Source organism: Anolis sagrei, chromosome X, assembly GCF_037176765.1.
Source record: "Anolis sagrei isolate rAnoSag1 chromosome X, rAnoSag1.mat, whole genome shotgun sequence".
NCBI classification, from domain to species: Eukaryota; Metazoa; Chordata; class Lepidosauria; order Squamata; family Dactyloidae; genus Anolis; species Anolis sagrei.
Window position 1 is genome coordinate 108,934,013 of NC_090034.1, and position 24,595 is coordinate 108,958,607.

A 24,595-nucleotide genomic window follows, 5' to 3' on the forward strand; every position below is an offset into this window, starting at 1 on the left:
CAGCTTAAGAGAAAACCTACAGACTCTCTCGTTTGTAACTTGAGGGCTGCCTGTAGTCTGCTAGTGCTGCCCTTGAAGACGGCCTGGAAACTACAACTTGTCCAACGTTCGGCAGCCTGATTAATAACTGGGGCTAGTTATAGAAAGCGGTAGACCCCCCCCCCCCCAGTTTAAGGGGGGCCTCCCCCGAAGTTAAGGTGCTCCGCTGGCTGCCATTTATTTTCTGGTCCCAATTCAAGGGGCAGGTTATCACCTACAAAGCCCTAAACTGTTTGGGACCCACCTCCCTTCGTGACCGTATCTCTCTCCACGTATCAACCCGAGCCCTTCAATTTTCGGGGGAGGCCCTCCTTTCGCCCCTACCAATCTCACAAGCTCGTCTTGTGGGCACAAGGGAGAGAGCCTTCTCCTCTGTGGCCCCCCGACTCTGGAACTCATTACCCGGAGAGATCAAGAAAGCCCCTTCTCTAGAAACATTAAAAAAGAACCTTAAAACCTGGCTCTTCCGCTGCGCCTTTGGCAAGTAGGTGCACAACATGACACTATTGCTCCCCTTTACGCTTCTACTACTGGAGTACACGCCCCCCAAATGGGAAGTTTAGTTCCGCAACCCTGTGTGTTTTTATGAGCTCCCTGCAAATCACCTGCTCCTATTTTTATCTCATTAGAGTCATTTAATTATTTCATCCTGTACATGTGCCCCGCCCACTGTTATCGTGATTGATTGGAATGTTATTTTGTTACTGTGTTTATATAGTTTTTTTCTTCTATATAATTTTGATTATGTTGCTGGTTGTTTATGTTTTGATTTTATTTTGCTGTAACATGCTGTCCTGGCCTTGGCCCCATGTAGGCTGCTCCGAGTCCCCATTGGGGAGATGGTGGCGGGGTATAAATAAAGATCTTGGAGTCCTTGTGGACAACAAGTTAAACATGAGCCAGGAATGTGATGTGGCGGCAAAAAAAGCCAATGGGATTTTGGCCTGCATCAAGAGGAGCATAGTGTCCAGATCTAGGGAAGTCATGCTCCCCATGCTCCATTCTGCCTTGGTTAGACCGCTTTACCTGGAATATTGTGTCCAATTCTGGGCACCACAATTCAAGAGAGATATTGACTCTAAGCTGGAATGTGTCCAGAGGAGGGCGACTCAAATGATCAAGGGTCTGGAGAACAAGCCCTATGAGGAGCGGCTTAGGGAACTGGGCATGTTTAGCCTGAAGAAGAGAAGACTGAGAGGAGATATGATAGCCATGTATAAATATGTGAGAGGAAGCCACAGGGAGGAGGGAGCAAGCTTGTTTTCTGCTTCCCTGGAGACTAGGACGCAATGGAGGAATGGCTTCAAACTACAAGAGAGGAGATTCCATCTGAACATGAGGAAGAACTTCCTGACCGTGAGAGCCATTGTTCAGCAGTGGAACTCTCTGCCCCGGTATGTGGTGGAGGCTCCTTCTTTGGAAGCTTTGAAACAGAGGCTGGATGGCCATCTTTCAGGGGTGATTTGAATGCAAAATTCCTGCTTCTTGGCAGAATGGGGTTGGACTGGATGGCCCAGGAAGTCTCTTCCAACTCTTTGATTCTATAATTCTATTATTATTATTATTATTATTATTATTATTATTATTATTATTTCGAGTAACTATAAATGTGTGCCGAGTCCATTAATGTCAACCCTGTGATGCTGTTTCATGGGTAGGATCTGGTTCCAGGCAATGCTCGGCTTGCTGCTGACGTGTTTTCCCACAGGGTTTTTGGGGAAGTCCAGGTGAAGGAGGGGCTGGGAAACCCCAGAGAGGTCAGAGAGGTCAGGGCTGGCCCAGAGAGAAAGGGACGAGGGCCCCCTTAGCCTCATAAATGACCTTTCATGGGCAGCCTCCGGACACAGGCGCCTCACACACATTCCATTTCGGTTCTGGGTCTGGTTGCATCACGGATCCCCAGTTGCACTTCCCTCCGAAGCTCCCCCCTTAAGGCAAGTCCCACTGAAACGGTGGGAGAGGATGGTGGTTCGTTGTGCCTCGTCCTTCTTGGAAGGGGAGGGAGGCTTCCCCTTCCAGGCTCGAGTCTGCAAGATAGTTCACTCCCTTCTCCAGACTCGAGTCTGCAAGATAGCTTCACACCTGCAGTTAACGAAGAGATAGATAAGACCAGTTGCCGGCTAGAAATTAGCCAGAACCATAGAGAGGCCCAATGTTTACGCAGGTCAGAAAGAATTAGGCAATTAAGGTCAAAGACTGGGGGGAGTAGAAATCAGTTGCTTGATCTTCCTCCGAGGCCGAGAGGGTGTGACTGGCCCCATTCTCCCACCAGGTTTCATGCCGGTCCCTTTGAGCCAGAAATTGCGCAATATCGTCTTGCTTTGAAGCAGTTTATCATGACGACAAGCTTTTCAAGCAATATAATAAATACTTGGCACAATACTTGATTGGCACCGTTAAAAGCAGTGGCTTAAAAGAGAAGTTGGCACCAAGTCCGAGAGGAGCCTGGAGCGAGGCCAAGGTGGTCAGCCGGCTGCCCTCGATGGATCCTCAAGAGATGGTGCAGATCCCGCCTCCGCCTCCGCCGCTCCTCTGGTTCTGGATCTGGTGCCTCAGGTCTTGGATCTCACCCTGCATTCGGGAGACCTCCCTGTGGAAGCCCTCCTCTTGGAGGCGGCGCTGCTCCTGCGAGGCGGGCGGGAAAGGAGGTGTCAGGGAAGGGGTGGGAGGGGGACGGCTCTGGGGGTGCTATCCTCCCCCCCCCCCACATCCATCAGAGACCCCCATTCCACGCCTTTCAGACGCCAGGAACCCAGGGACAGAAATTGTGTGACGTAATAAATCTACGGTGAGTTGGCATGCGGGAAGCGGAGCCCCCTCCCCTCCATCCCTTCCACAGCAACTCCCCTGTGCTTTGGGGGTCCGGACATAGTTTCTGTCCCTTGGACAGTGGCCTTTCAGCCTCTTGGATGGGGCAGGGAGTCTTTGGGGGGTCTACCTGGAGCCTTTGGGGGTCTACCTGGAGCCTTTGGGGGGTCTACCTGGAGCCTTTGGGGGGTCATGAGGAGACAGCAAAGTCTAGAGAAGACAATGATGCTGGGGAAAGTGGAAGGCAAAAGGAAGAGGGGCCGACCAAGGGCAAGATGGATGGATGGCATCCTTGAAGTGACTGGACTGACCTTGAGGGAGCTGAGGGTGGTAACGGCCGACAGGGAGCTCTGGCGTGGGCTGGTCCATGAGGTCATGAAGAGTTGGAGACGACTGAATGAATGAACACCTGGAGCCTTTGGGGGGTCTACCTGGAGCCTTTGGGGGGTCTACCTGGAGCCTTTGGGGGGTCTACCTAGAGCCTTTGGGGGGGTCTACCTGGAGCCTTTGGGGAATCTACCTGGAGCCTTTGGGGGGTCTACCTGGAGCCTTTGGGGGGTCTACCTGGAGCCTTTGGGGGGTCATGAGGAGACAGCAAAGCCTAGAGAAGACAATGATGCTGGGGAAAGTGGAAGGCAAAAGGAAGAGGGGCCGACCAAGGGCAAGATGGATGGATGGCATCCTTGAAGTGACTGGACTGACCTTGAGGGAGCTGAGGGTGGTAACGGTCGACAGGGAGCTCTGGCGTGGGCTGGTCCATGAGGTCACGAAGATTCGGAGACGACTGAACGAATAAACACCTGGAGCCTTTGGGGGGTCTACCTGGAGCCTTTGGGGGTCTACCTGGAGCCTTTGGGGGATCTACCTGGAGCCTTTGGGGGGTCTACCTGGAGCCTTTGGGGGGTCTACCTGGAGCCTTTGGGGGGGTCTACCTGGAGCCTTTGGGGGGTCTACCTGGAGACTTTGGGGGGGTCTACCTGGAGCCTTTGGGGGGGTCTACCTGGAGCCTTTGGGGGGTTCTACCTGGAGCCTTTGGGGGGGTCTACCTGGAGCCTTTGGGGGGTCTACCTGGAGCCTTTGGGGGGGTCTACCTGGAGCCTTTGGGGGGGTCTACCTGGAGCCTTTGGGGGGATCTACCTGGAGCCTTTGGGGGGTCTACCTGGAGCCTTTGGGGGGTCCACCTGGAGCCTTTGGGGGGGGTCTACCTGGAGCCTTTGGGGGGTCTACCTGGAGCCTTTGGGGGGTCTACCTGGAGCCTTTGGGGGGTCTACCTGGAGCCTTTGGGGGGTCTACCTGGAGCCGTTGCTGCAGCAGCCGCTCCTGCTCGGCCAGGAGGGTCCTCCTCTCCTGCTCCATCTTGGCCATCAGCTGCTTCTTGTGCTCCTCAAAGCTCCTCTCCTTCTCCCGGGCCATTTGCTCGGCCCGTTCTTGCATCTCCCTCTGCAGCTGCGCCTCCCTCTGCGCGGCCTCCGCCCGGACTTTCTCCGCTGGAATTGGAAGCAAACACACCTGGAAGGGGCCACCCATCCTCCCAGCAAGGCCCTTCCTCCCCCGGCCAGTCCTCCAGAGGTGGATACGCAGAGCAGGTGTCATGGCCCCCAAGGACACTCACTCACCTTCCAGCTCCTTCTCTTTCTCCTGGAGGGTCTGGTCCGCCTGCAGGATGGACTGCGCAGCCTCCTCCTTGGAGGCTAGGAAGTCCTGCAGGGCCTTGGCAGCCTGAGGGAACAGGGAAAGGGCTTGGTGATCAGAGATAGAGCCCGCGAGGGAGGGAGTGAGGAAGTGGGCCCCGGCCGCCCCGCCTACCATGAGCCCTTTGTCCTCCGCCTGGTGGAAGCGGTCCACCACGCTCTGCCGGTCACTCAGGAATCGCTGGTAGCCCCCCGGCTGTAGGTAGTGCCCGCGCACAACGTTGTCCTCCACCTCCTGGTACAGCTCCATCAGGACAGCCTGGCAGCGGTCCAGAGAGGCCCCCTCGTTCCGCCGGCAGAGCTCCCCTAGCTTCGCCTGCAGCTGATCCTGTCGGCAAAGGCAGAGAGGGAGAGGTGAGGCACGCTCCCTAAGACCCCCATAGGGCCCCTACAGCCTCCCTTAACCTCGCCAGCCTCGTACCGCCAGTTGCTTCTGGAAGCGCTGGCCCTCATCCTTGAAGGCCCGGCCCATGAAGACCCGGAGGGCCTCCTCCTCGCAATAGCCATGGGCCACCAGCAGCCTCGCCACATCCTCCGTGGGCAGCATCGGGCGCATCAGCTCCTCCATCTCATCGTAGCGCTGCATCGCCTCGCGCACAGCGGCCCTATTCTCCAACTGTGCCAGGGCCAGGACCGCGTTCTCGATGCAGGGCACCTCCTTGTTGCGGATGGCTCCCACGTAGCTCTCCGCCAGGGACGCCAGCACTGGGCAAGGGGGAAAGGAGATACACAGCTCTGGCGCTAATCCCATCTAAATGAGAGCCAGCCCCCACTCCGTGTCCCCCAAGAAGCCCCCTCACCCCCCCCAAACTCACGCGTCCCGTTCACCAGGTGCCCCCCCTGGATGGCCTTGGCCTTGGCGCTCTCCTGAATGTGGCGGCAGAAGCGGTGCGCCTGCTCCAGGAACTCCTGGCTTAGCTGTGACTCGGGGAGTTCCTCCAGGCGCTGCAGGTCCTGCCGCGAAGCTGGCCGGTCAAAGACGAAGCACTTGCGGCTGGGGAAGAGCTCCCGGATGCACCGCTTGGGCAGGTCCTGGCTCTCGGGGGCCTCTGCGGAGACATGAACGCAGGCACATCAGTGTTGGGACTCAGCCTGTGCTTCACCCTGTATCTGCTATAGTGTTTCACCCTTCTAATGTTTCTGAGCCTGACTTGGATGTCAATGAGGATGAGGTGCAAAATGGAGACACCTTGGACAATAAGGTTACTACAGACTCTGATCGAGAAGGGTCAGAGGGGAAAGGCTAAGTTCTCATGAGAAAATTCCAGGCTCGAGTCTGCAAGATAGTTCAGTCCCTTCTCCAGACTCAAGTGTGCAAGATAGCTTCACACCTGCAGTTTATGAGGAGATAGATAAGATCAGTCACCGGCTGGAAATTAGCCAGAACCGTAGAGAGGCCCAATGTTTACGCAGGTCACAGAGAATTTGGCAATTGAGGTCAAAGACTGGGGGAAGTAGAAATCAGTTTCTGGGACTTAAATTGAGCTCTTAGGAAATTTCCTTCAGACCAGGCATCGTTGGGTTTCAAGTCAAGTCTTTTGGATATTCTTGTGCTCTAGGTTTCCTGGCTTTTCAAGTGGATTAGCAGTGACTATGTTCATGGTTTTTATGGAAGGCATTTGATATTTCTTTGCATCTGGATTTAAACAGCAAGCTTTTGGGATCTTTGATATTATTCCACGTTTCTGCTTATTTGGCTTTTTGCTTTTGGGACTTTTACCAACTTTATATTCATCTCTTTTATTGGCAATTATTCTTCAAATAAAGATGACTCTTTTTTCATCCAAGGCGTGGTGTAATTAATGATTAGAGGGTCCTGTTCCTAATCTGGGGTGCAACAATCGCACGCTCCTCGGGACTCCAGCTGGGCAGCCGGGCCACAGAAAGGAGCAAACACTGGTCAGATGGGCCCTTAACATTAGAGCAACAGGCATGGCAGATGGGAGGCATGCTCCAAAATGCCAGAGGCTAGAGTTGAGCATCGAAGGAAACACTCCTCCAGCAACCTGTCTCACCAAAAAGGCTCCCACCCAGCCTGGCCCCCACTTCCAGCCCCTGCCGGCCCCACCTGCCCTCCTCTCCAGCGCCCGCTCCAGGTACTGGTCCTCCGTGATGGGGGTCCCATCCTCCAGGCACAGCTGCAGAGTGAAGTCACGCACGGCCCAAACGAAGGCGGGGAAGGCGCTGGCCAGGTCCTGGCTCTCCTTGTCCGAGGCCTTCATCTTGATGTGCCGCGATAATTCCGTCACAAAGCTGGGAGCGGCAGCTAAGGGAGTGCCTTCACCTGCAAATGGAGGGGCAAGGTTCGCCCCCTCCCCCATACTTCTCCATGAGCCCTGGAAGGGGCCCCAAGGGCCACCCAACCCAGACCCAGAGGCTCCCTGGAAGGATACTGCATCTGCTCCAGTGCATAGTGGTTGATGGTGCCCATGCTGTTGTAGACAAAGGTGCTGCTCAGGAGGACGGAGAGGGCGAAGATCCAGGAGTCGTTCTCGGTGTTGCTCTGCAAAGGAGGAGAGGGGTGGACCCTCAAAGTCAGTCCAGAGAGACTTTCGGCCAGGAGCCCCTTCCCCAGGTAGCCCTTCCCATGGCTCCCTCGAAGGAAAGGCCTCCTACGGAGCCCATCCCGGCTGACCTTCTCCACGTCCCCCAGGCCCTCCGTGTCCAGCAGCACCAGCGCCTGGTCGGCCCTCAGCGGGTGGGGGAGGCACCACATCCAGATGCCCTTGGTGTTGGCCTGCACCGTGGCCCCCAGGGAGAAGCCTGCCAGAGAGGTCAGAGGGCAAGCAGAGGTCAGTCATCCCCCAAGGAGGCTTCCCAGGGTTGGGAGTGAGGGATGCAAGAAGGAGACCAGGCAGCCCCATCCAGACAGTCGGAGAAGGGTGCCCCTTGCGGTGGAGGCAGGAAGGACCTCCAACAATGGTCTGGCCCAGGCCCCTCCCTCTTCCTCACTCACCTCTGGTGCCCCTCCCGGCCAAGCGGTTCATCAGGTAGGACTTCCCCGTCCGGTAGAGCCCCACGATGGCCACCACCACCACTGGCTGATGGATGCGCTGCAGGATGCCCAGGGCCTGCGCATTGATTCGGAGCGGCTGCCCGGGACTGTTCTCTATCAGGCACATTGGGGCCTCCATGGCTGGGAAGGCCGCCCTTGGAACCAGGTGGGGCTGGACGTCAAGCTGAAGTGGGGGAGGGAAGGGGATGAGAGGGTTGGTTCCGCCCCACACGCACCCCTCTGCGCCTCACCCCATCTGCCTTCTGACGCTACGTGGTATTTATTTTATTTATCGTGTCAGGGGCAACCAGACCATTGTATTACATTTCTAGTAGAACAAAACAAACAAACAGGTTAAACAAAACACAAAGTTTGCAAACTTGGTAGTGGATTAAATGTCCTTTGACCAGGATCTGGCCACTTGGAGTGCCTCTGGTGTTGCCGCAGAACAAACACATTGTGAAGGTGGTGGGACCGAGAGCAGGGCCTCCCCAGAGGATTGTAAAATCCTTGATAGACACATGTATAAAAACATCTCTGACAAATGCTGGAAGTGTAGTGAGCAAACAGGTACATTCTACCATATGTGGTGGACTTGCAAAGAAACATCTAAATATTGGTCACTAATACACGTGGTGTTGGAGGAAAGTTCTGAGAGTGCCTTGGACTGCGAGAAGATCCAACCAGTCCATCCTCCAGGAAAGAAAGCCCGGCTGCTCATTGGAGGGAAGGAGACTAGAGACAAAGCGGAAGTCCTTTGAATGCCACATCATGAGGAGACAGCAAAGCCTAGAGAAGGGAATGATGCTGGGGAAAGTGGAAGGCAAAAGGAAGAGGGGCCGACCAAGGGCAAGATGGATGGATGGCATCCTTGAAGTGACTGGACTGACCTTGAAGGAGCTGGGGGTGGTGACGGCCGACAGGGAGCTCTGGCATGGGCTGGTCCATGAGGTCACGAAGTCGGAGACGACTGAACGAATGACCAACAACAATACATGAGGAAACACAAAAATTACTGAAAAGGAAGTTTAAGAAGAAGCCTGAGTATTATTTATTAGGCTTCACAGACCTGGATTTACAACTTGGAGAAAATGAAGACAAATTATTAACATACATTACAACGGCAGCGAGGATTACTTTTGCTAGATATCGGGAAAAAGAACAGATTCCCATTATTGATGAATGGATAGACAAGGTTAACGAAATAAGAGACATGGATGAACTAACTTTTTTGATGAGGAAAAATACCGGAAAATCGATAAAAAAGGACAGATTGGAGACTTTTTTATGATTACGAAAAAAATAGAAGAACGATAGAGGCTAAGAATATATAGGCTAGATCAAGAAGTATTTAGAGAAGATCCTGAGGCTGGAGTGGAAGTCATTTTAGAACTGTTTGGGTGTGTGTGTGTGTGTTTTTTTGGACTCTTTTTATTTTTGGCCTTTTGGCCTTTTTCTTTTTCCCTTTTTTTTTCTTTTTTTGACAGTGATCGGGTTTCCTACTTTTCTATCTTCTATAGTATTGTTCCCCCTGTTTCCTTGTGTTGATGTTTAAAATGTTTAATAAAAATTATTATTTAAAAAAACCAAAAAAAAAAACCAGCACAAAGTTTGCAAACTTGGTAGTGGATTAAATGTCCTTTGACCAGTATCTGGCCACTTGGAGTGCCTCTGGTGTGGCCGCAGAACAAACACATTGTGAAGGTGGTGGGACGGAGAGCAGGGCCTCCCCAGATGGTTGTAAAATCCTTGATAGTTCGTAGAAGGAGATATGCCCGGACTGGAAAGCTAGGCCGGATCCGTTTAGGGCTCTATGGACTAAAGCCAGCACTTTGGATTGTGCTCGGTAGCAGACTGGCAGCCAGTGGAGCTGGCGTTAACAGGGGGGTGTATGCTCCCTGTACCCCACTCCAGTAAGCAACCTGGCTGCCGTCCATTGGACTAACTGAAGCTTCCGAGCAGTCTTCAGAGGCAACCCTACGGAGATAATAATCATAAGCCCACCAAGGAGGCCTCAGAGGAGAGACAGGTGTGAAGATCCCTTACCTTGCCAGCGTGGGTGGCAGGGCCTAGGAGAGGCAGGCTAGTTAGTTTCAGCCTTGGAGGGCCTGGCAGAGGGCAGCAGGAGCCATCTTAGTTTAGGGAAAACTCCAGTTCAGAGAGGGGGAGTGGCCTAGGCCTGAGCCAGCCTGGAAACAGCCAGGATTGGTTTGTTAAAGGGGGGCGGAGTTGGACTGTTTGGAGGGAAAGAAAGAAGCTGTTTTTAGTCAGAGTCTGGTTGATGTTAGAGTTACAGCAGGATTAGAGTTTTAGGAGTTCATGATTAGAAGTTTTGCCAGCTGGGTCCAGCTATTTAGAGCTGTGGCAAACTGGGTCCAGCTATTTAGAGAAGGAATAGCTGGGGTTTATATTTGTAACCAAGAAAAGACAGAACCATTCTCATGCAACCGTTACGCTTATAAGAACAAGAACATTTTATCTGTAACAGCCAAGCTTATTAAACTGCATTCACTTCATTCTGTATTATATTAAATAAACCTTTCTTGTTTTTTTTTTTTTGAAACTTAAGCCTGAGTCAAGAGTACATTTGTGGATTTAGTCCTTTTTCCTTTTTAAATCAACCTCATCTGTTTTCCTTCAAAGAAGCCCTTTTAAAAGACACAGTACTTGGTGGTCTAAAAAGTCTTTTAATAGTTTAACCAGCTAGAGGGTTCCTGTTCATTTAGTGTATGGTGGCAGCGAAAGTTTAACTAGTGAGACATCTCCTCAAACGTTCTATAGGTGCCAGTGAATTCTTTATTAAAGGAGGGACAGTTGGTGGGATCTGTTTGCCCCCTGTCAAGGTATATTGGTTGGCCACATGACGTGCCTTTATAATTTGGTGTCAGATGGTGGGATCGATCGTATTGCCATCTGAGTAGCCTTTATAACAGGCAGGCAGGGAAGGAGGGGATGGAGGAACTGGTGGATCAACGGATTGGTCCCCAAGTCAAGAGGGAAGGGATGGAGGAAACGGTGGATCGATGGATCGGTTCCGAAGCCCTCTGTGTTTATGAGAAAAAAAGGAAATTGGGAAAGGAAGAAAGGAAGAAAGGAAGAAAGGAAGAAAGGAAGAAAGGAAGAAAGGAAGGAAGGAAGGAAGGAAGGAAGGAAGGAAGGAAGGAAGGAAGGCAAAGAGACAGACCTCCCTACCTGTTCTGCAGCCTCGCCTGGACCGGGGTCCCTCCACCTGTTTCCTTCTCCTTCTTCCTCCCGCCATTCCTCTTCCTGCAAAACAAGGCAGATCTTTCCATCCAAAGAGGTGGCCATCTCTCTCCAGCCTTGCCCCAGAGGGCCTGACCCTTGCCATTGCTTGGACACTGGACGGTCAAGGCCCATTCCATTGGCGCAAGAGGCACAGGATCCTGCTGCCCCCCTGCACTTTTCCCCATATTTCCTACCTGGGGCCCCCAGATGTGGGCCTCGGAGCCCCTGGGGACCTCTTCCTCCACTGGGACTTCCCTGGGGGGGTCAGCAGCCAGGAAACACTCCTCCACTTCCTCTTCCTGTTGCAGAAAACAGGGGAACTTGCTTGGTTTCACACTGATGCGGCATTAGGGGTTGTGCAATAGTGATCAGAAAGTGGATGCAAAAAACAGGGGAACTTGCTGGGTTTCACACTTATGAGGTTGTGCAATAGTGATCAGAAAGTGGAAGGATGTCCCCCCCCCCCCATATCAGTTTATGATTCTGTTATCTTTAATACATTTATCTCTATTTTTTCCTTGTCTATTATTAAAAAGGAGTTTTTAGAAGGAAATGAAAAATTAATTAAATAATAATAATAATAATAATAATAATAACAGATAAATAAGTAATCGATATAAATAAAATTTTAATGTTCATTTGTGGGATTAACAGAACTCAAAAACCACTGGATGAATTGACACCAAATTTGGACACAAGACACCTAACAATCCAATGTATGTCCTTCACTCAAAAAAATTGATTTTGTCATTTGGGAGTTGTAGTTGCTGGGATCTATCATTCACCTACAATCAAAGAGTATTCTGAACCCCACCAAGGATGGAATTGAACCAAACTTGGCACACGGAACTCCCATGACCAACAGAAAATACTGGAAGGGTTTGGTGGGCATTGTCCTTTGGTTTTGGAGTTGTAGTTTACCTACATCCAGAGATCACCATGGACTCAAACAATGATGGATCTGGACCAAACTTGGCACAAATACTCCATATTCCCAAATATGAATGGAGTTTGGGGGAAATGGACCTTGACATTTGGGATTTGTAGTTACTGGGATTTATAGTTCACCTACAATCAAAGAGTATTCTGAACCCCACCAACGACAACATTGGGGCATATTTCCCACACAGAACCCCCTTGACCAACAGAAAATACTTAAGGACATCCAGTCCAACTCTCTTCACCAGGGCAAGAAAATGTTAGAAACCAACACTTTCTCATTACTTTATTTTCCAGATCACCAGGCTGGGCCACAGCAACGCGTGGCAGGGGACGGCTAGTCTATATAAATAAAAAGGTAATGTTCATTTGTGGGATTAACAGAACTCAAAAACCACTGGACAAATTGACACCAAATTTGGACACAAGACACCTAACAATCCAATGTATGTCCTTCACTCAAAAAAATTGATTTTGTCATTTGGGAGTTGTAGTTGCTGGGATTTATAGTTCACCTACAATGAAAGAGCATTCTGAACCCCACCAATGATGGAACTGAACCAAACTTGGCACACATTTCTCCCATGACCAACAGAAAATACTGGAAGGGTTTGGTGGGCAGAGTCCTTTGGTTTTGGATTTGTAGTTCACCTACATCCAGAGATCACTGTGTGATCAAATGATGGATCTGGACCAAACTCTACAAGAATACTCAATATGCCCAAATGTGAACACTGGTGGAATTTGGGGAAAATAGAATCTTGACATCTGGGAGTTGTAGTTGCTGGGATTTATAGTTCACCTACAATCAGAGCATTCTGAACTCCACCAACGATGGAATTGAACCAAACCTCCCACACAGAACCTCCCATGACCACCAGAGTGGGCCACAGCAACGCGTGGCTGGGGACGGCTAGTTATATCATATAGGCGAAGACACAGAATGGAAGTCAAAAGACTTTTTTTTAGCTTTTTTTCTATTTATTGTATTTTTTAGGTATTTTGTATGTTTTATATGTGTGTGTATGTATGTGTATGTGTGTGTATATATATATATATTCATATTCTATTTTTTAGGTATTTTTGTATAATATATATATATATTCTATTTTTTTAGGTATTTTTGTATGTTGTTATATCTTTTTTCCCTTTTCATTTTTTATCTTTTATATCTTTTTTTCCCTTTTCATTTTTTTTTTTTGCATATTCTTAATATTTTCCTACTTTCCTATAAACTTAGTGTGCTCCCACTTTCTATGTAAATTCCAGCAAAATGTTCGTATTTCTTTGCATGTGTATAATATAATAAAAATTATTTTTAAAAAAAAGAAAGTGGAAGGATGGGTGTTTTGTTTTTGTAATGCTACGTCTATCACGTGTATTGGGGGTGGCACTTAATTTTGTTGAACGATGTACAATGACAACGCAAGTTCTTCTCTTCTGTTATTGTATTCTAAGAGGGCCGGTTGCATGGGAGGGGCCACCCCACACCCCTCTTTTGCGCCCCGCCATACCCAGCAGGATTCTGGTGCTTCTGCTTCCCAACTTTGGAAGGTTTCACTCAGAAGGATGGGCCGGTCCCGGGACAAAGCGCCCACGAAGCGTTGCAGCCTGGAGCACAAGACTGAGAGACAAGGAACAAAGGGTCAGCCTCCTCATGCATCGCTATCTCTGACGGAAAAATGCCCCCAGGGGTGGCTCAAGCCATTAGGCCAGTGGTTCTCAACCATCTTAATGCCGTGACCCCTTAATACAACCCCCCATTTTGTGGTGACCCCCAACCATAAAATTATTTTCATTCTGAACTCCACCAATGATGGAATTGAACCAAACTTGGCACTCAGAATTCCCATGACCAACAGAAAATACTGGAATGGTTTGTTGGGCATTGACCTTGAGTTTGAGAGTTGTAGTTCACCTGCATCCATAGAGCACTGTGGGCTCAAACAATGATGGATCTGGACCAAACTTGGCAAAAATATTCCATGTGCCCAAATATGAACAAAGATGAAGTTTGGGGAAAATAGACCTTGACATTTGGAAGTTGTAGTTACTGGGATTTATAGTTCACCTACAATCAAAGAGCATTCTGAACTCCACCAATGATGGAATTAAACCAAACATGGCACACAAGACTCCCATGACCAACAGAAAACACTAGAAGGGTTTGTTGGGCATTGACCTTGAGCTTGAGAGTTGTAGTTCACTTATATCCAGAGAGCACCGTGGAATCAAACAATGATGGATCTGGACCAAACTCTACAAGAATACTCAATATGCCCAAATGTGAACACTGGTGGAATTTGGGGGAAAATAGAATCTTGACATTTGGGAGTTGTAGTTGCTGGGATTTATAGTTCACCTACAATCAAAGAGCATCTGAACCCCACAAATGATAGAATTGGGCCAAACTTCTCAAACAGAATCCTGATGCCCAACAGAAAATATTGTGTTTTCTGATGGTCTTTGGCGACCCCTCTGACACCCTCTCACAACCCCCTCAGGGGTCCCGACCCCCAGGTTGAGAAACACTGCATTAGGCAAAGTAAGCATTCGCGGTATAGTTGATTTTGCCCAGGGGTGCTCTTGAGGCGCTCTTGGGGGAAAATAGACCTTGACATATGTGAGTTGTAGTTACTGGAATGTATAGTTCACCTACAATCAAAGAGCATTCTGAACTCCACCAATGATGGAATTGAACCAAATATGGCACACAAAACTCCCACGACGAACAGAAAATATATATCAATGATTGGTTGGGGGGGGGGATGCCAAAATACTGTTTGCTTACTGTTGAAAATTACCTAGGGCTGCCTCTGAATGCCCCCCACCCCAAAAAAAAGAGGAGAGCGGCTGAGCTCCATCGCAAAGGCAGCCTCACCTTCCCCGCTGATGCCCGCATTGGGCTCTCTGCTCAGGACGTAGTCCCGAAAGGCCCCCATCTGCTTCTGGAAAACAGGGTGGATCCGCTCCGATGGGAAGAGATCGTTTTCGCTCTCGTCGAGGTCCGGGGGGCGGAAGCAGAAGGCCTTCTGGGATGGGAAGAGCCTCTGGATGCGGCGCCCGGGGGACTCCTCTGAATCTGGGGGCAAAGCAGGCGAAACCTCAGGAGAAAGTGCTGCTAGAACACATTGGCCATATTTATTTATTTGCTTTATTTCTATACTGCATTTTTCAGCCCAAACAGGCGACTCAATGCGGTTTATATGGTACAATTTATCAAACAATGTCAGTGCAATTAAAACGCAACACATGCAACAAACAGGATCAACAACATCAATCTGCAACAATTAACAAATAAAAACAAGACAAGTCAACAAAACAAAACATAACACCTCAGTGAAATCAGATCCGTTCTCATAATCCTAAGACTAGGATGCGGAACAATGGCTTCAAACTACAAGAGAGGAGATTCCATCTGAACAGGAGGAAGAAGTTCCTGACTGTGAGAGCCGTTCAGCAGTGGAACTCTCTGCCCCAGAGTGTGGTGGAGGCTCCTTCTTTGGAAGCTTTTAAGCAGAGGCTGGATGGCCATCTGTCAGGGGTGATTTGAATGCAATATTCCTGCTTCTTGGCAGAATGGGGTTGGACTGGATGGCGCTTGGAGGTCTCTTCCAATGCAAGGCTGAACATGAGGAAGAACTTCCTGACTGTGAGAGCCGTTCAGCAGTGGAACTCTCTGCCCCAGAGTATGGTGGAGGTTCCTTCTTTGGAAGCTTTTAAGCAGAGGCCATTTGTCAGGGGTGATTTGAATGCAATATTCCTGCTTCTTGGCAGAATGGAGTTGGACTGGATGGCCCATGAGGTCTCTTCCAACTCTTTGATTCTATGATTCCATGATTCCTTGTGCCATTCCTATGTTCCATTTACAGTCTTCCTGTGTTTAGTTGCATTGCTTAACCAAACGCTTGTTCATAAAGCCAGGTCTTAATCTTTCTCCGAAACGCCAGCAGCGAAGGTGCCTGTCTGATGTCTGCCGGTAAGGCATTCCATAGCCGAGGGGCCACCACTGAGAAGGTCCTGTCTCTCGTCCCCGCCAAGCGCGCCTGTGACGCAGGCGGGATCGAGAGCAGGGCCTCCCCAGACGATCTTAATGTCCTCGTCGGTTCATAGGTGGAGATGCGTTCGGAGAGGTAAGTGGGGCCAGAACCGTTTAGGGCTTTATAGGCTAACGCCAGCACCCTGAATTGTGCCCGGTAGCGGATTGGCAGCCAGTGGAGCTGGCTCAACAGAGGAGTGGTATGCTCCCATTAGCAACCTGGCTGCCAAGCACTGGACCATCTGAAGCTTCCGGGCAGTCTTCAAGGGCAACCCCACATAGAGCGTGTTGCAGTAATCAATCCGGGATGTAACCAGAGCGTGGACTACCGTGGCCAAGTCAGACTTCCCAAGGTACGGGCGCAACTGGCGCACAAGTTTGAGTTGTGCAAATGCTCCCCTGGACACCGCCGAAAACTGGGGTTCCAAGCTTAGCGAAGAGTCCAGGATCCAAGAGTCCATACAGCCTGGAAACCACGCAACAGCCTCCCAATGACTCCGGACGTGAAAGCCTCCAAGGAGACCCCTCGGGCGCTACAATACGCACCGTCCGAGGAGGAGAGCAGGGTGTCCATGTCGTGGCCGGTGGCCCGGAGGAGCTCGTCCCAAAGTTGGTCGGGGCCCGCGTCGCGGAGGCACCACACGAAATCCGGGAGGACGCTGCTCAGGAGGAAGATGTTCTCCTGGGGACAGTCCTCCAGGACGCGGACCCTGCGGAGAAGGTCCTCAAGGCAGCCGCTGGAGGCACCGGTCAAGGAAAGGGCCGCCGTCTATGAAGGGTGGGCCTCCCCAAAGGTTTTGAGGGGAAAGGGCCATGCATGGGGGGGGGGGACCAGGGCCGTAGCCAGAAAAAAAATTCGGGGAGGGTTGACAATTTCGGCGGGGGGGGGGTGTGAAAATTTCGGGGGGGGGGGGTTGAAAATTTTGGGGAGGGTTGAAAATTTCGGGGGGGGGGGGTTGAAACCTGCCTCCTAGCTCACGCTGAAGCAAAGAGCACAGCAGGGGTCAGAGCAGCCTTCAATAGCCTGCAGCTCCGCCCTTGTCAACCACCTCCACCAAGTCTGGCCTCCTTAATGAGAGCATTCAACACACACACACCCAACTTGGTTGCTTCACTACATCGGCTATTGCTGCAAGTAATGACAGTGTGAATAAATGGTCAATATTTGCTTGAGATAATAGTGCTTGCAGTTCTGGAGGGACTCTTAATTTAACACTGCTGGCAGGTACAACAATATTATTGTTGTTGTGTATTATTAATAATACACAACAACAATAATAATATTACCTGTCTCGCCGGCTGGTAGGTACAACAATATTATTATTATTGTGTATTATTAATAATGCACAACAACAATAATAATATTACCTGCCTCGCCAGCTGCAAGTACAACAATATTATTCTTGTTATGTATTATTAATAATACACAACAACAACAATAATAATAATACCTGCCTCACCTGCTGGCTAGTACAACAATATTATTATTGTTTTGTATTATTAATAATACACAACAACAACAACAACACCTGCCTCACCTGCTGGCAAGTACAACAATATTTTTATTGTTTTGTATTATTAATAATGCACAACAACAATAATAATATTACCTGTTTCGCCTGCTGGCAGGTACAACAATATTATTATTGTTGTGGCTCGAGGCAAGGTATGACAAACCAATACCTTGAACTTTGCCCAGAAAGATGACAGGTAAGGACTGCATGACCGCAGCAGGCAGCGAGCAAAGAGCAAAGAGCACAGCACAGCAGGGGGCAGAGCAGCCTTCAATAGCCTGCAGCTCCGCCCTTGTCAACCACCTCCACCAAGTCTGGTCTCCTTAATGAGAGCATTCAACACACACACCCCCAACTTGGTTGCTTCACTACATCGGCTATTGCTGCAAGTAATGACAGTGTGAATAAATGGTCAATATTTGCTTGAGATAATAGTGCTTGCAGTTCTGGAGGGACTCTTAATTTTTTTGCATCTCATAGACTTAGCAGCAGGGGGATTGGGTTAACCAGTTAAAATTCATGAGTAAACCAGGTTTTTTTAAAAAAATCTGAAACATTTCGGGGGGGGGGGGGGTTGAACCCCTAAAACCACCCCCTCGCTACAGGCCTGGGGGGGACTTCCTGAAGGAAAGATGCCTCTCCTGGGAAGGATACGAGAGTCGGTCCAGCTCCCGCTGGGGCTCCTCTGCTCCTCGGGAGTTGAAAACGAAGACGGTGGAGAGAAGGACGCTGAGGCAGAAGAGCTCCGAGGAGGGGTCCTCCCTGCCCTGCAACAAGGGGAAAGGTCAAGGGGCAAAGGCTGGTCAAGGGGTCACTGGGGTGCCAAGGCAAGGGCTAACAGAGGAAACGGTGCCTACAGAGGCAGATTTGGGGGTTCTCAAGGGAGGAAAAGGGCGACAGAGACCCCGACTTAGAGGCCAGGGACACACGGCCCCACAACCCCTTGGCTGGTGCTGTTCCAGGTGGTCATCCCTCAGCTTGGCCAACCTCACAAGGTTGTTGTGAGGATAGCAGGGGGTGGTCATGTCTGCCGCCTTCAGCAAAATAGAGGGAAGGTGGGGCAGGAAAGATATAACAATAACAATAATAATATTACACTGCTGGCAGGTACAACAATATTATTGTTGTTGTGAATTATTAATAATACACAACAACAACAATATTACCTGCCTCGCCTGCTGGTAAGTACAATACTATTATTGTTGTGTATTATTAATAATACACAACAATAATAATATTACCTGCCTCGCCTGCTGGCAAGTACAAGAATATTATTATTGTTGTCGTTGTGTATTATTAATAATACACAACAACAATAATATTACCTGCCTCGCCAGCTGGCAAGTACAACAATATTATTATTAATACTAATTAATAATACACAATAATAATAATAATAATAATAATACCTACCTCACCTGCTGGCAAGTAAAACAATATTATTATTGTTGTTGTTGTGTATTATTAATAATACACAACAACAATATTACCTGCCTCACCAGCTGCGTGTACAACAATATTATTGCTGTTGTGTATTATTAATAATGCACAACAACAATAATAATATTACCTGCCTTGCCGGCTGACAAGTACAACAATATTATTATTGTTTTGTATTATTAATAATACACAACAACAATATTACCTGCCTCGCCTGCTGTCAAGTACAACAATATTATTATTAATACTAATTAATAATACACAATAATAATAACAATAACAATAATACCTACCTCACCTGCTGGCAGGTACAACAATATTGTTGTTGTTGTGTATTATTAATAATACACAACAATAATAATATTACCTGCCTCACTGGCTGGCAGGTACAACAATATTATTATTAATACTAATTAATAATACACAACCTCAATAATAATATTACCTGCCTCGCCTGCTGTCAAGTAAACAATATTATTATTATTGTTGTTGTGTATTATTAATAATACACAACAAGAATAATATTACCTGCCTCGCCTGCTGTCAAGTACAACAATATTATTATTAATACTTATTAATAATACACAATAGTAATAATAATAATACCTACCTCACCTGCTGGCAAGTACAACAATATTATTGTTGTTGTGTATTATTAATAATACACAACAACATTACCTGCCTCGCCTGCTGTCAAGTACAACAATATTATTATTAATACTAATTAATAATACACAATAATAATAATAATAATAATAATAATAATAACAATAATACCTACCTCACCTGCTGGCAGGTACAACAATATTATTGTTGTTTTGTATTATTAATAATACACAACAATAATATTACCTGCCTTGCCGGCTGACAAGTACAACAATATTATTATTGTTTTGTATTATTAATAATACACAACAACAACAACAACAATAATAATTCCTACCTCACCTGCTGGCAGGTACAACAATATTATTGTTGTTTTGTATTATTAATAATACACAACAACAACAACAACAACAACAATACCTGCCTCACCTGCTGGCTAGTACAACAATATTATCATTGTTTTGTATTATTAATAATCCACAACAACAATAATAATATTACCTGCCTTGCTTGCTGGCAGGTACAACAATATTATTATTGTTGTGGCTCGAGGCAAGGTATGACAAACCAATACCTTGAACTTTGCCCAGAAAGATGACAGGTAAGGACTGCATGACTGCAACAGGCAGCGTGGATGACTAACACAACTGTTTCCACCGCCGCTCCCATCCCTGCCCAGGTGCCTCTGGATGTTTGGGGCCACAGATCCCCTCTTCCCCCCCCCCCAAAGTGGACCCCCCTTGAGTCTCACCCCTGCCTCGCTTTGCTCCCGAAGGCCTTCCGAGTCCAGCAAGACCAGTGTCGTGCCCGGCCGGGTCGGGTGGGGCAGCCATCGCATCCAGAGGCCTGGTGTGGGGCCAAAGCCTGTGTGGGGCAAAAGGGAGGGGCAATGAAGGACTCACCTCCCCCCTCCTGAGAGACCCAAAGGACCTCTCTCCACCTGGAAGGGGGGCTCACCTGTGCCGTGTCCTGCGAGCTGGTCCAGGAGGAAGGACTTGCCGGTGCCGCGGGGGCCCCAGACGCCCAGCAGAAGGAGGGGGCCGGGGAGGGCCCTCAGGCGGGTCAGGGCCGTGGGGTTCAGGTCGAGGAGGGGGCTCACCAGGCAGAGGGGCTCCGACATCATCCTGGAGGGGAGGGGAGTGGAGGAAGAAAGCAATGAGGGAGGGGTATTCCCAAGCCACCCTCCGCCTTTGGCCTTCCTTCCTCGGTCGCACTTTGTGTTGCATTTTCTTGTGGGCTGTGCACAGACCTAGCTGGGAACATTGGGGGGGGGGGGTCAAGCATACCTTGCACCCCCAGCCAGGTCTGTGAGTGACCTTGCTGTGGTGAGTGGAAGCCCTGAGTGGGGTCAAGCTTGGTCCCTGGAGAGAGATGAATGGCCAAAACTCACAAAATGAAGTTCAACAGGGACAAATGCAAGAGACTCCACTTAGGCAGGAAAAACGAAATGCAAAGAGACAGAATGGGTGACGATGAGGCCTCATTCGAGAGCAGGACGTGTGAAAAAGATCTTGGAGTCCTCGTGGGGAGGAAGGGAACATGAGCCAGGAATGTGATGTGGCGGCAAAAAAAGCCAATGGGATTTTGGCCTGCATCAAGAGGAGCATAGAGTCTAGATCCAGGGAAGTCATGCTACCCCTCTATTCCATTTTGGATAGACCACTTTACCTGGAATATTGTGTCCAATTCTGGGCACCACAATTCAAGAGAGATATTGACAAGTTGGAATGTGCCCAGAGGAGGACGACTCAAATGATCAAGGGTCTGGAGAACAAGCCCTATGAGGAGCGGCTTAAGGAGCTGGGCATGTTTAGCCTGAAGAAGAGAAGTCTGAGAGGAGATATGATGAAGGCCATGTATAAACATGTGAGAGCAAGCTTGTTTTCTGCTTCCCTGGAGATTAGGACGCGGAGCCACAGCTTCAAACTACAGGAGAGGAGATTCCATCTGAACATGAGGAAGAACTTCCTGACTATGAGAGCCGTTCAGCAGTGGAACTCTCTGCCCCGGAGTGTGGTGGAGGCTCCTTCTTTGGAAGCTTTGAAACAGAGGCTGGGTGGCCATCTGTCAGGGGTGATTTTTAATGCAATATTCCTGCTTCTTGGCAGAATGGAGTTGGACTGGAGGATGGCCCAGGAGGTCTCTTCCAACTCTAGGATTCTATGAATTCCATCGTTGGAGGAGTTCAGAATGCTCTTTGATTGTAGGTGAACTATCAATCCCAGCAACTACAACTCCCAAATGACAAAATCATAATTTTTGAGGGATGGTCACTCCTTGTGTTGTGAAATGTTTTGTTGCCAAATTTGGTGTGATTTCGTTCATTGGTTCTTTTGTTTTTAAGGAACTCATTATGCACAGAGCATTTATAGATAGATAGATAGATAGATAGATAGAAGATAGATAGAGAAAGAAGATAGATAGATAGAGAAAGAAGATAGATAGATAGAGATAGACAGATAGAAGATAGATAGATAGATAGAGATAGAAGATAGATAGAGATAGAAGATAGATAAATAGATAGATAGAGAAAGAAGATAGATAGAGATAGACAGATAGAAGATAGATAGATAGATATAGATAGATAGAACATAGATAGATAGATAGATAAAGAAGATAGATAGATAGATAGATAGATAGAAGATAGATAGAGATAGACAGATAGAAGATAGATAGATAGATAGAGATAGAACATAGATAGAGATAGAAGATAGATAGATAGATAGATAGAGAAAGTAGATAGATAGATACATAGATAGATAGATAGATAGATAGAGATAGACAGATAGAAGATAGATAGATAGAATAGAGATAGATAGAAGATAGATAGATAGATAAAGAAGATAGATAGATAGATAGATAGAAGATAGATAGAGATAGACAGATAGAAGATAGATAGATAGATATAGATAGATAGATAGAACATAGATAGAGATAGAAGATAGATAGATAGATAGAGAAAGTAGATAGATAGATAGATAGATAGAGATAGACAGATAGAAGATAGATAGATAGAATAGAGATAGATAGAAGATAGATAGATAAAGAAGATAGATAGATAGAAGATAGATAGATATAGATAGATAGAACATAGATAGAGATAGAAGATAGATAGATAGATAGAGAAAGTAGATAGATAGATAGATAGATAGATAGATAGAAGATAGATAGAGAGAAGATAGATAGACGTGACGCCCGGTCCGGGCAGGGCTTCCCTGCAGTACGGAGACCCCTTGAGGGAGGGGCGAGACCCCCCCCCCTTTGCCAGGGCGACCAGGCTGATTCTCATGGAGGGACCCAGCCGCCTTCAGAGAGCCATGGAATCCAATGGGCAAAGAGAGAGTGGGGGGGGGGGGGGGCACGACCACCGCCCTTTCGCGTGTTCCTGCTGTTGTGGTTCTGAACGGGCTCCACGGGCAGGGGGCTGGGGGGCACGCTGTCCGAGGGGCCAGGGCTCTTCCTCCTGGACTTGACGGAGGGGCCCCTCCCCTCCCCTGCCTCCCCTTCTGATTGCCTGGGGGTGGGGGGAATGCAACCTGACAGCCATTCTGGGGCGGGGGGGGGGGGGTGTTGCAGAGCCAGGCCCCCCAACCCAAAGCCTCGTCTCTCCATGCAACTCCTACCGTAAGGATGCCTAACGGGGGGAGCGGTGTCTCTCTCGGAGGGGTGGGGGGCGCCAACCCACTCCCCCTCCACTCGCCCTCCACCCCCCCCCCCAAGGTCCCCAGCCAGGAGCGCTCACCTGTCGCGGGGCGAGGCCGGAGGGAAGCCGGCAAGAGAGCCCCCACCCCACCCCGAAGAAGCCTCCGCCGCTTTCCCCCGCTTTCGGTTTCGCTTTCCCTCCGCCGCCTGGAAGGGAGGGAGGGAGGGAGGGGCGGGGACTCGGACCTGGAAGCCCCGCCCCTTCGTCGAGGGCGGGGCGAGCTTGGTCTCCACCTGTATTTAAAGAAATAGGCCGGGAACCTTTTGGGACCTTCTTCTTGGGAAGCCTGACTTGGCCACGGTGGTCCACGCTCTGGTTACATCCCGCATAGACTACTGCAACGCTCTCTACGTGGGGCTGCCTTTGAAGACTGCTCGGAAGCTTCAAATGGTCCAGCGTTCGGCAGCCAGGTTGCTAACAGGAGCGGCACTCAGGGAGCACACAACTCCTCTGTTGCGCCAACTCCACTGGCTGCCAGGCTTTAGCCTTTGTTGTTGTTCATTCGTTCAGTCGTCTCCGACTCTTCGTGACCTATGGACCAGCCCACGCCAGAGCTCCCTGTCGGCCGTCACCACCCCCAGCTCCCTCAAGGTCAGTCCAGTCACTTCAAGGATGCCATCCATCCATCTTGCCCTTGGTCGGCCCCTCTTCCTTTTGCCTTCCACTTTCCCCAGCATCATTGTCTTCTCTAGCTACCTCATGGACCAGCCCACGCCAGAGCTCCCTGTCGGCCGTCACCACCCCCAGCTCCTTCAAGGTCAGTCCAGTCACTTCAAGGATGCCATCCATCCATCTTGCCCTTGGTCGGCCCCTCTTCCTTTTGCCTTCCACTTTCCCCAGCTTCATTGTCTTCTCTAGCTACCTCATGGACCAGCCCACGCCAGAGCTCCCTGTCGGCCGTCACCACCCCCAGCTCCCTCAAGGTCAGTCCAGTCCCTTCAAGGATGCCATCCATCTACCTTGCCCTTGGTCGGCCCCTCTTTCTTTTACCTTCCACTTTCCCCAGCATCATTCCCTTCTCTAGGCTTGGCTAGAGAAGATAGATAGATAGAGAAAGCCACATCCTCATGATGTGGCCAAAGGACTTCAACTTTCCCTCTCGTCTCCTTCCCTCCAATGAGCTTTAGTCGGGCTTTCTTTCCTGGAGGATGGACTGGTTGGATCTTCTCGCAGTCCAAGGCACTCTCAGCACTTTCCTCCAGCACCACAGTTCAAAAGCATCTCTCTTCCTTGGCTCAGCCTTCCCTAAGGTCCAGCTCTCACATCCGTAGATGTGACTACAGGGAAGACCATGGCTTGGACTAGGCAATGGATCTTGGTTGCCAGTCTGATGTCTCTACTCTTGACTATTTCATCGAGACTGGACCTTGCTCTCCTCCTAAGAAGGAAGCGTCTCCTGATTTCCTGGCCACAGTCTGCGTCTGCACTCATCTTTGCACCTAGAAATACAAACCCTGTCACGGCCTCCACGTTTTCTCCCTCTATTTTCCAGTTGTCAATCATTCTTGTTGCCATAATCTTGGTTTTTTTGACGTTTAGCTGCAACCCGGCTTTTGCGCTTTCTTCTTCCACCTT

The 24,595-nt window shown here is 49.2% G+C and overlaps 1 protein-coding gene across 1 annotated transcript; it reads right to left on the reverse strand.

Moving 5' to 3' along the window:
* Positions 1–1,601: 1,601 nt before the first annotated feature.
* LOC132765860 (guanylate-binding protein 1-like) lies at positions 1,602–23,130 on the reverse strand. Its single transcript, XM_067461168.1, has 19 exons — positions 23,060–23,130; positions 20,275–20,441; positions 20,069–20,181; positions 17,926–18,038; positions 16,304–16,494; positions 14,600–14,800; positions 13,233–13,342; positions 10,974–11,078; positions 10,726–10,800; positions 7,495–7,717; positions 7,174–7,301; positions 6,932–7,041; positions 6,607–6,791; positions 5,354–5,587; positions 4,960–5,243; positions 4,654–4,866; positions 4,464–4,566; positions 4,141–4,334; positions 1,602–2,664 (listed from the first exon to the last, which is right to left on the reverse strand). Exons 2-19 carry the CDS (start codon positions 20,438–20,440, stop codon positions 2,530–2,532), a joined length of 2,883 nt encoding a protein of 960 aa, XP_067317269.1. The 5' UTR covers position 20,441; positions 23,060–23,130; the 3' UTR covers positions 1,602–2,529.
* Positions 23,131–24,595: the final 1,465 nt, after the last annotated feature.

Excerpts from the sequence above, each read along its gene's own strand:
- LOC132765860 (XM_067461168.1), bottom strand. The coding sequence starts at position 20,440 with ATGATGTCGGAGCCCCTCTGCCTGGTGAGCCCCCTCCTCGACCTGAAC. Across the intron at positions 11,079-13,232 it reads AAGCACCAGAATCCTGCTGG|GAAGAGGAAGTGGAGGAGTG; the intron begins GTATGGCGGGGC and ends TTTCTGCAACAG. Across the intron at positions 4,335-4,463 it reads GAAAGAGAAGGAGCTGGAAG|CGGAGAAAGTCCGGGCGGAG; the intron begins GTGAGTGAGTGT and ends TTCCAATTCCAG.